We start from the raw sequence: 12,144 nt of genomic DNA, 5'->3' as shown, positions 1-12,144 counted from the left end.
CTGGACTATAGTATAGTCTATAGTCTGGACTATAGTATAGTCTATAGTCTGGACTATAGTATAGTCTATAGTCTGGACTATAGTATAGTCTATAGTCTGGACTATAGTATAGTCTATAGTCTGGACTATAGTATAGTCTATAGTCTGGACTATAGTATAGTCTATAGTCTGGACTATAGTATAGTCTATAGTCTGGACTATAGTATAGTCTATAGTCTGGACTATAGTATAGTCTATAGTCTGGACTATAGTCTAGTCCTTAGTCTGGAATATAGTCTGAACTATAGTCTATAGTCTGGACTATAGTCTGAACTATAGTCTAGACTATATAGCCTGAACTATAGTCTAGTCTATAGTCTGGACTATAGTCTAGTCTATAGTTTGAACTTTATTCTAATCTATACTCTGGACTGTAGTCTTGACTATATTCTAGCCTATAGTCTGAAGTTCAGACTATAGTTCAGACTATAGTCCAGACTATAGACAAGACTATAGATTACAGTCTAATATATAGTCTAGACTATAGGCGGGACTATAGTCTAGTCTGGACTATAGACTAGTTTATAGTCTGGAGAACAGTCTAGTCTATAGTCTGGACTGCAGTCTAGTCTGGTATTTAGTCTGGACTTTATACTAGTATATAGTCTGGACATTATTCTACTCTATCATCTGGACTATTATCTAGTCTATAATCTGAACTACAGCGTAGTCTATAGTCTGGACTTGACTATAGTCTATTCTATAGTCCAGACTAGTCACGACTATAGTCTGGGAACCTACATTTTCAAAATGTTACAAACTACATCTACATCCAACAATATCTGAAATGACAGACACGTATAGTGTAGCGCCCAATATAAATAACTAAAATAAAATTAAGTTAAAGCTAACACAACGCCTCACACATAAAAGTTTAAACAATTTAAATTCAGTATAAAATTTGATGCTACCGGTAAATGTTGTACGAAAAGAAAATATATAACAAAAAAAATTTAAATAATTTCGATAAAAAAAAAACATAATAAAAAAGTGCAAAAATTAAATAAAAAATTTGAAAAATATAAAAAAATAAATAAAACAAAACATTACCAAGAAAACTATTTTTAATAAAAAGACGGAAAAGTTCTAAAATTGTTTATGTAAAAATTTGTATTTCAAATCTTAAGAACAACAACGAAAAAGTAGAAAAAAATATTTCAATTCCTTAGATCGTAAATAAATCCAATGTTTGTTTCCCATATACCATCCCCCACAATAGTACATCAATTAGTATGTGGCGGCGGTTCTTTTCGGCCGACATTCAAAATGTTTAATAACAATTTAAATTTTAGTGTTTTTTGTGGTATTTTGCTGTTGTTTTTTGTAAGAAGGTGCGTGTCTAAAATTTTATTAAGAATACTAAGTTGTTTTTAGTGTTTTCTTTATGAATAAATGATCTACAAATGCTTGTGACAACTAAATGACAAATGATCAATTAAAATTAGAAGCTTGTGTATTGCAAAATAGTCCAATTCAGACACATTATGTACGGAAATGTTTCTTTTATAGGCGGTGAACTTGAAAAATATTGGGTCAAGTTAAAAAAAAGAAAAACAAAAATTAGAAAAATAACAAACAAAATTTTATAAAAAGTCTAATTTTGCAAATATATTAATTTGTAGTCTATAGTCTGGACTATTGTGTAGTCTATAGTCTGGACTATAGTGTAGTCTATAGTCTGGACTATAGTGTAGTCTATAGTCTGGACTATAGTGAAGTCTATGGTGTAGTCTATAGTCTGGACTATAGTGTAGTCTATAGTCTGGACTATAGTGTAGTCTATAGGCTGGACTATAGTGTAGTCTATAGGCTGGACTATAGTGTAGTCTATAGTCTTGATTATAATGTAGTCTATAGTCTGGACTATAGTGTAATCTATAGTCTGGACTATAGTGTAGACTATAGTCTGGAATATACACTAGACTATAGTATATAGTTTGGACTATAGTTTAGTCTATAGCCTGAACTATAGTATAGTCTATAGCCTGAACTATAGCGTAGTCTATAGTCTGGACAATAGTGTAGTCTATGGTCTGGACTATAGTGTAGTCTATAGTCTGGACTATAATCTAGTCTATAGTCTGGACTATAGTCTAGTCTATAGTCTGGACTATAGTCTAGTCTATAGTGTGGACTATAGTCTAGTCTATAGTCTGGACTATAGTCTAGTCTATAGTCTGGACTATAGTCTAGTCTATAGTCTGGACTATAGTGTAGTCTATAGTCTGGACTATAATGTAGTCTGTAGTCTAGACTATTGCCTTTCCTATTTTCTGGACTATAGCGTAGTCTATAATCTGTTAGTGTAGTCTATAGACTGGACTATAGTCTAGACTAGAATTAATTCTATAGACTAGACTGTAATCCAGAATATATACTAGTATATAATTTAGACTATAGACTAGAATATAGTACAGAATATTGACTAAACTATAGTCAAGATTATTGGTTAGACTATAGTCCATACTATACACTAGACTATTGTCCAAAATATAGGCTGGATAATAGTCTGTCTATAGACTAGACTAAACTATAGTATGGACTATAGTGTAGACTATAGACTGGACTATAGTGTAGTCTATGGTCTCAACTATAGTCTATAGTCTGGACTATAGTATAGTCTATATACTGGACTATAGTGTTGCCTACAGTCTGGACTATAGTGTAATCTATAGTCTGGACTATAGTGTAGTCTATAGTCTGGACTACAGTGTAGTCTATAGTCTGGACTATAGTGTAGTCTATGACCTGGACTATAGTGTAGTCTATATAGTCTGGACTCTTATTGTAAACATCCATCGGTTTGCCTTAAAATTCGTTTAAGTCATGACAGTTATAAATTACCACCATTTTTTATTTTTTGTTCCGAAAACTTTAAACACTGTTAATTACCATTTTTTGCAATTTGTTTTCGTAACTAATTGTTTTAATATTTCAAATAACTTTTTAATTTTACTCTCATAAAAGCAACAAATTTGTTTATATTTATTCGCAAAAAAAAAAACTCTATAAAAAAGACTAGTCAGAAGATCAAATAAAAAACAAAAAATGTTGAATAAATATAATAAAAAAACCGATTTGTTTAGATAGTTCTTTTTAAAGCTTTTCTAACTTAAATATGTTTATGCTTTTGTGCGTCAAGTAATAAAAACTCTAAGACTCTAGTAGTAGGCAAAACAAACAAATGTGTCAAATTTTAAAGATGTCTGCCAATTAAAGCGACTTTTAAGAACCCTAATTTTAAACAAATAAAGTTTAAATACTTTAATATTTAATTGGGAAACAACGTAAGATTAACAGTTGTTAACCGATTTAAAAAGAATTCTATGGTCCTCAAGGGGGACCAGATGCCATAGGGGCACTTCTATCAGCATCAATTAACTTCAAAATCAAGTATGTCAATAGATTTTGTTACATTACCAACTTTTCTTTTCGTTTTTTCGAAAGTATTTAGGAATATGTTATGTTGTTTTTATAAAATAATATTGATTAAGGTGGTCTATAGTCCCCCTTCTATTTGTTTGTTTATATAAAACCCATGCTCTATATTCACCACAAAATTTCATCAGAATGAATTTTTCCAATTAAATTTGATTAATTTTTTATTTTATTTTAAACAAATCACTTGTTTGCAGTTATTTTTAGCCACTTATACTGTTTATTTTTAAATTTCTATATTAATTCGAATCAAATATTTACAAGCATAAAATTCTCATACTTATTAGTTACTCATAAATTCTTCTTAATAATGGACTCGATTTCTTAAATATTTTATGGCAAATTACGAAATTGCTTACAAAATAAACTATAGGATCTAATTGTTAAATAATGTGAACACTATAATAATAATAATAATTTACTGCATATTGATTCGGCCAAATAATTTATTTTTAAATAATTTTTTCACATTTAAAAAAAAAAAAAAACATTGCTAATTACTTTTCATACAAATATTTAATGCCTAATATTTGAACAAAATCTAAAAATAATTGTTAAAAAAATATTAAAAATGTTTTTATTTGTTTACTAAAGAAAGTTGAAGACATACAGGTGTTTTTTTTTTTTTCTAAAGAAGAAGATTATTTTAGACATTTATCTTCAGTAAATTAAATAAGAAAGAAATAGCAAAGAAATATTTTTGTTAAACAAACAATTAAAGACAACTTTAAGATTTAGTAAATAAAGTATTTTTTTCAAAGAATAAAGAATTTTGACAGCAAAATACATTTGGATGTATCGTCACTGCAAACTAAACTGATTACCCCAAAACTGTTTTGTAAGGGAGAGAATCATGTCCAGTCTTCTCTTTAGTTCAGTCTATAGTCCAGACAATAGTCTTGTCTATAGTCCAGACTATAGTATTGTCTATAGTCCAGACTATAGTCTTGTCTATAGTCCATACTATAGTCTTGTCTATAGTCCAGACTATAGTCTTGTCTATAGTCCATACTATAGTCTTGTCTATAGTCCAGACTATAGTCTTGTCTATAGTCCAGACTATAGTCTTGTTTATAGTCCAGACTATAGTCTTATCTATAGTCTAGACTATAGTCTTATCTATAGTCTAGACTATAGTCTTATCTATAGTCTAGACTATAGTCTTGTCTATAGTCCAGACTATAGTATTGTCTATTGTCTAGACTATAGTTTTGTCTATAGTCCAGACTATAGTCTTGTCTATAGTCCAGACTATAGTCTTGTCTATAGTCCAGACTATAGTCTTGTCTATAGTCCAGACTATAGTCTTGTCTATAGTCTAGACTATAGTTTTGTCTATAGCCCAGACTATAGTTTTGTCTATAGTCCAGACTATAGTTTTGTCTATAGTCCAGACTATATTCTTGTCTATAGTCCAGACTATAGTCTTGTCTATAGTCCAGACTATAGTCTTGTCTATAGTCCAGACTATAGTCTTGTCTATAGTCCAGACTATAGTCTTGTCTATAATCCAGACTATAGTCTTGTCTATAGTCCAGACTATAGTCTTGTCTATAGTCCAGACTATAGTCTTATCTATATATATTCTAGACTATAGTCTTATCTATAGTCTTATCTATAGTCTAGACTATAGTCTTGTCTATATTCCAGACTATAGTCTTGTCTATAGTCCAGTCTTATCTCTATATATTCTAGACTATAGTCTTATCTATAGTCTTATCTATAGTCTAGACTATAGTCTTGTCTATAGTCCAGACTATAGTCTTGTCTATAGTCCAGACTATAGTCTTGTCTATAGTCTAGACTATAGTTTTGTCTATAGTCCAGACTATAGTTTTGTCTATAGTCCAGACTATAGTTTTGTCTATAGTCCAGACTATAGTCTTGTCTATAGTCCAGACTATAGTCTTGTCTATAGTCCAGACTATAGTCTTGTCTATAGTCCAGACTATAGTCTTGTCTATAGTCCAGACTATAGTCTTGTCTATAGTCTAGACTATAGTTTTGTCTATAGTCCAGACTATAGTTTTGTCTATAGTCCAGACTATAGTCTTGTCTATAGTCCAGACTATAGTCTTGTCTATAGTCCAGACTATAGTCTTGTCTATAGTCCAGACTATAGTCTTGTCTATAGTCTAGACTATATTCTTATCTATAGTCTAGACTATAGTCTTGTCTATAGTCCAGACTATAGTCTTGTCTATAGTCCAGACTATAGTCTTGTCTATAGTCCAGACTATAGTGTTGTCTATAGTCCAGACTATAGTGTTGTCTATAGTCCAGACTATAGTGTTGTCTATAGTCCAGACTATAGTGTTATTTATAGTCCAGACTATAGTGTTGTCTATAGTCCAGACTATAGTGTTGTCTATAGTCCAGACTATAGTGTTATTTATAGTCCAGACTATAGTGTTATTTATAGTCCAGACTATAGTGTTGTCTATATAGAAGACTGGACTATAGCCTTGTATATAGTTTGGACTATAATCTAGTCTATAATCTGGACTATAATCTAGTCTATATTCTGGACTATAATCTAGTATATATTGAGGATTATAGTCAAGTTTATAGTCTGGACTATTGTCTAGTCTATAGTTTGGATTATAATCTAGTCTATAGTCGGAACTATAATCTTGTCTACAGTCTGAACTATGTATAATCTTGTCTAGTCTAGACTACAGTCTATAGTTTAAGCTAAGGACTAGATTTCTATAGGGTTGCTTTAATTCCAATCTAACCACCCACGATAGAACCTAACTACAGCAAGAAAGCCAGTTTTCATTAATATTCATAAATAAGTTTACAGGCGTCTTAAAAGTTCTCTAAGGCAAATATTGATTTAAGTTCTTAATCATTTAGATCATATTCTGAATATGTATATTAAATTAATAAGTTATTAAATAAAACTCACATGATTTTATCAATTGTTAATTTGCAAAATATGTGTTTCATTTTTACACACCTCTAACGATCAGCTCTAATTAGTTTTGTGTCAAATAAAAAAAAAAGCGACTCTCTCTATATTTAGAAAAAAATAAACATTTGTTTTATTAATTATGACATTATTTGTGTAACAGAAAAAAGTGTTAATTTCTTTGTCACAAAAAAAAGTTTATAAATATTTGTTATAATTCCTATTTAAGGTTAAAAAGGAGTAGATAAAAAAGTTTTTCGAGTGATAGGTAACATAAAAGAACTTTGAGATTAAACTCCACTAATAAAGTATTTGAACTCTTACGAACTAGCCACGGAACTAGTTCTAAGTCTGTTCAGATTCTAAATCAAGCAATTGCTGCTACTTTAAAGTATGAATCATTCGAAACGTTTTCAATCTTAAGAATCTACAGTTTGGCATTGTAATGGCATAAATATTTGGACCTTTATAATATTTTAAAATATTTATTTAGGTTTTAGCATACATACGTTCAGACATTTAGACGTTCAAAACTTTGAACAATTTGCTGATAAGACAGCATAATGGTGTAGGTAAATAAAAACTATGACATTAACTAAAGAAACGCAGGCAGGTCTATCCCTTAATTCTTGATAGACAGACGTTGACAACCTTAATACCCCCAATATAGGGTATACAGAAAACGTCACAACTTAAGCTACTACTATTTAAAGTTTAATTAGTATTATAGTTTTTTATACAACATTTATATTTGGAATATGTATTATGAGTTTATTGTCAACTAAACACACTTGATAAATAGACGTATTTTTATCAAATAGCACGATCCAAATGAAACAAGAAGATTTATTTACTCGTTTAATAAAGTGCTAAAATACTGTCATATAGAATATTTATTTTTTATTATGGAATATAGTTTTGTATTACAAGATCTTGTTTTTTTTCTAGCAAGTAAATCGACTAATTAATTATTACGTCGTAGCAAAAACTGAATCTTGTAGAAAATATTGTAATAATTAACAACATTACAAAAGTAGCATGAACTTGTGTACTTGTTTGTGTTAAATATTAACACCTGAAGTCGTTAAGGAAATTTACAACAAAAAAACAAAACGGAGTTAATGTAATATTTCGGGCAAAAAATTTGTAAGGCTATAGGCCACTATATTTACTAATATATAGTCCTGAGGGTAGACTAGACTGTAATTCAGTAATAACTAGATTATTGTCCAAAATATAAACTCGACTATAATCTAGACATACTATAGATGAGGCTACAGTTAGAGTATAGATCAGATTGCAGTCCAGACTATAGACTATACCGTAGTACAGACTATAGACTAAACTATAGTCCAGACTATAGACTAAACTACAGTCCAGACTATAGAGTTAACTATAGTCCAGACTATATATATATCTTTTTCACAGTTTATAGTCTAGACTATAGTTTAGTCTAAAGTCAGAACTATAGTGTAGTCTCTAGTTTGGGCTATAGTTTAGTCTATATAGTCTGGACTATAGACTACACTATAGTCCAGACTATAGACTACACTATAGTCCAGACTATAGACTACACTATAGTCCAGACTATAGACTACACTATAGTCCAGACTATAGACTACACTATAGTCCAGACTATAGACTAAACTATAGTCCAGACTATAGACTAAACTATAGTTCAGACTATAGACTATACTATATTCAAGACTATAGACTACACTATAGTCCAGACTATAGACTAAACTATAGTCCAGACTATAGAGTTAATTATAGTCCAGACTATAGACTAAACTATAGTCCAGACTATAGACTAAACTATAGTTCAGACTATAGACTATACTATATTCAAGACTATAGACTACACTATAGTCCAGACTATAGACTAAACTATAGTCCAAACTATAGAGTTAATTATAGTCCAGACTATAGACTACACTATAGTCCAGACTATAGACTACACGATAGTCCAGACTATAGACTATACTATAGTTCAGACTATAGACTATACTATAGTCCAGACTATAGACTACACGATAGTCCAGACTATAGACTATACTATAGTTCAGACTATAGACTATACTATAGTTCAGACTATAGACTATACTATAGTCAAGACTATAGACTACACTATAGACTATATTGTAGTCTATAGTCCAGACTATATAGACTAAACTATAGTCCAGACTAGAGACTACACTATAGTTCAGACTTTAGACTAAACTACAGTCTAGACTATAAACTGTGAAAAAGATATCGAAAGATAATGATTTTTTTCCATTCTTTAACCAACTCTGAAAGTGTTAAAACTACGGGAATAGTACCTCCATTTAGTACTATTTGACTGATCATATCCACAGTACAGTAAAGACACAAACCACTGCTCTAATATATTACCAAATTAAAAGCCTATTTTTAGGCTAAATTAAAAAAAAAAACAAATTATACAAAGATCCATTACTTCCTCCCCACAGTTCCCATGCTGACTATATATCCCATTATCATCAGCATAACTTTTCCTGTGTAGATTGGAAAAAAGCGCCCGAAGCTACGGCTGGTAATTGCACCAGATATACCAGATATGGAGCTATTAGATGTTATGGTGGCATGAATAACGTGTTAACATCAAAGTAAATATTTTTATCTAAAGTTTACAAGTTTCAGTTATAAATTTATTAATATTAGTGATATTTACAGTGATCAGAAGGTGCGTAAAATGGAAGAAATCATTTTTTGTGGTTGGCCCGAGCAGGTCTTTAATCCAGTTATAGATTTACAGCCATTTCCGAAAATAAAATCTCTGACAATTGAGTACAGTGATATGACAGAGATAATATTTGATTTTCCGGAAATGTTTTATTTGCAGGTAAGTTGAAATAACTTCTAAGTAAAACTAAGACTAATTTGCTTAATTTTCTTTTCATTCCTTTAGACCATAAATATCTCCTGGACTAATTTGTCACACATAGCTCCTAGAACTTTTAAACGAATACATACTCTCAGAATAGTGGACTTAAGATGGAATCAGTTAATACAATTGGATAGTCCTTTGGCCTTGCCCAGAACATTCCAAGAACTATATTTGGCTGGTAAATGTTGAAAAGCTTTGTCTAAAAAAGAAAATTTCTTATAATCTTACAGTTGTCTCTTAGGTAATCCTTGGAATTGCACCAGAAACTTTAAATGGCTGCTAATACCGGAGAAGGCCAAAGTGGTGGCTGATCGTGATCAATTATATTGCTCAGATCGTAAATATAAAGACAGACTTTTGCTAACAGTGGTGAATTATAAAGTGGTGAGTATTAGTAGAGATTTTTTAGGGAATTTGTCTTTTCTAAATTGTTCCCTATTTTAGACCTTGAAGAACGCTTGTTTGTCACATCCAGATATCCAAAATTGTACTTGCATTATGCATCATATTATACCCAAGTCCTATATACCTTTATATACGGTTAATTGTTCAAATTTGGGTTTTGATCGCTTGCCTACCTATTTACCGGAAAACACTACCATGTTTTTTGCCAATGACAATAAGGTAAGTTAGTTTCCAAGGAAAAGATGTAAATATAGGAGTAAATTATCTTGTAATATTTATCTAGAAAAGCGTGGAAATATACTTTAAGTTTGTTGATATTTTGTTTACAGATCAGTGATGTTTCACCTTTACGCAATAACATCCATTATCGCTATGTGGTTGATGTACATTTGGAAAATAATTCGGTGGAAAATATCGATGTTTTAGAAGGAGGCTATTGGTTGGAACATTTTCGTTTGCTGAATTTGAAAAATAATAAATTGAAAAAGGTATTAAGATCAAGATCAGTTTTAGATCAGTTCTAGTTCAGTTCTAGTGCAGTTTTGGATCAGTTCTAGTACAGCTTTGGTTCAGTTCTAGTCCAGTTCTAGTTCAGATCTAGTTCAGATCTAGTTCAGTTCTAGTTCAGTTCTAGTTCAGTTCTAGTTCAGTTCTAGTTCAGATCTAGTTTAGATCTAGTTCAGTTCTAGTTCAGTTCTAGTTCAGTTCTAGTTCAGTTTTAGTTCAGTTCTAGTTCAGTTCTAGTTCAGTTCTAGTTCGGTTCTAGTTCAGTTCTAGTTCAGTTCTAGTTCAGTTCTAGTTCAGTTCTAGTTCAGTTCAGTTCTAGTTCTAGTTCAGTTCTAGTTCTAGTTCAGTTCTAGTTCAGTTCTAGTTCAGTTCTAGTTCAGTTCTAGTTCAGTTCAAGTTCAGTTCTAGTTCAGTTCTAGTTCAGTTCTAGTTCAATTCTAGTTCAGTTCTAGTTCAGTTTTAGTTCAGTTTTAGTTCAGTTTTAGTTCAGTTTTAGTTCAGTTTTAGTTCAGATCTAGTTCAGTTCTAGTTAAGTTCTAGTTCAGTTCTAGTTGAGTTCTAGTTGAGTTCTAGTTGAGTTCTAGTTCAGTTCTAGTTCAGTTCTAGTTCAGTTCTAGTTCTAGTTCAGTTCAGTTCTAGTTCAGTTCTAGTTCAGTTCTAGTTCAGTTCTAGTTCAGTTCTAGTTCAGTTCTAGTTCAGTTCTAGTTCTAGTTCTAGTTCAGTTCTAGTTCAGTTCTAGTTCAATTCTAGTTCAGTTTTAGATCAATTCTTGTTCAATTTTAGTTCAGTTCTAGATCAGTTCTTGTTCAGTTCTAGTTCAGTTCTAGTTCAGTTCTAGTTCAGTTCTAGTTCAGTTCTAGTTCAAGTTCAGTTCTAGTTCAGTTCTAGTTCAGTTCTAGTTCAGTTCTAGTTCAGTTCTAGTTCAGTTCTAGTTCAGTTCTAGTTCAGTTCTAGTTCAGTTCTAGTTGAGTTCTAGTTCAGTTCTAGTTCAGTTCTAGTTCAGTTCTAGTTCAGTTCTAGTTCAGTTCTAGTTCAGTTCTAGTTCAGTTCTAGTTCAGTTCTAGTTCAGTTCTAGTTCAGTTCTAGTTCAGTTCTAGTTCAGTTCTAGTTCAGTTCTAGTTCAGTTCTAGTTCAGTTCTAGTTCAGTTCTAGTTCAGTTCTAGTTCAGTTCTAGTTCAGTTCTAGTTCTAGTTCAGTTCTAGTTCAGTTCTAGTTATGTTCTTGTTCATTTCTAGTTCAGTTCTTTTTCAGTTCTAGTGCAGTTTTAGTATAGTTCTAGTTTAATTCTAGTCTAGTTCTACTTTACATTAATAAAAAAAAAACGTGATTTTTTCTTCCCCAGATTCCCGTCTACGCTTTGGACAACGCCTTAGATGACAATCCCAATGCCAATCTCCTGTTGCTGAGTCAAAATCCCTGGTATTGTTCTTGTAAATTTGCCATGAGATTTAGAGAAATCCTTAACAAATACAATGCTATATTACGAGATGCTTGGAACATATCCTGCACTTATAAACAAGGAGATGAATTGAAAACTTCAAAAATTTTAGCCATTAGCCGGGAAGATGTTTGTAAACCCAAAGATGAGTCAAAAATACATGCATTAGATTGGGTTAATGGTCTACTGGCTTCATTAATAGTGTTTATTTTGGGTAAATTGGCCTATGATTATTACTATTATAAAAATTATGGTCGTGTGCCATGGATAGTAATGAAATTGCCTTGAAGAGGTTTAAAAAGAAAATAATTTTAATGTGATATTAGAAAATCTATCAATTTAAGGCTTTTTAATTGTGGATTTTAAATCCTATTTGTTTTACTTATTAATTAAGTTCTTTTAAGTATTATTTTTTTTTTAATGTTAAATATTCATAAATATTTGTTTTCTTTTATTTAAGTAAATTTGTGACTTTTTTGTACATTATAATAAATG

The 12,144-nt window shown here is 30.9% G+C and overlaps 1 protein-coding gene across 2 annotated transcripts; it reads left to right on the top strand.

Annotated features, from left to right (window-relative positions):
* Positions 1-945: 945 nt before the first annotated feature.
* LOC119602989 (protein singed wings 2) lies at positions 946-12,135 on the top strand. Of its 2 annotated transcripts, none has more exons than XM_037954837.1 (8): positions 946-1,370; positions 8,863-9,018; positions 9,086-9,254; positions 9,321-9,477; positions 9,541-9,683; positions 9,744-9,923; positions 10,034-10,192; positions 11,554-12,135. In XM_037954837.1, the coding sequence occupies exons 1-8, from the start codon at positions 1,225-1,227 to the stop codon at positions 11,935-11,937; spliced, it is 1,494 nt and encodes a 497-aa protein (XP_037810765.1). In that variant the 5' UTR covers positions 946-1,224; the 3' UTR covers positions 11,938-12,135. The 2 variants fall into 2 exon arrangements, with proteins under 2 accessions (XP_037810765.1, XP_037810764.1); XM_037954836.1 differs by having other exon boundaries at positions 9,074-9,254.
* Positions 12,136-12,144: the final 9 nt, after the last annotated feature.

Source organism: Lucilia sericata, unplaced genomic scaffold, assembly GCF_015586225.1.
Source record: "Lucilia sericata isolate MDLA Ls3-8-SP2 unplaced genomic scaffold, ASM1558622v1 Contig000268F_arrow, whole genome shotgun sequence".
Lineage (NCBI taxonomy): Eukaryota > Metazoa > Arthropoda > Insecta > Diptera > Calliphoridae > Lucilia > Lucilia sericata.
The sequence above is the reverse complement of the archived record's forward strand: the minus strand, read 5'-3'. Positions and strand labels throughout refer to the sequence as shown.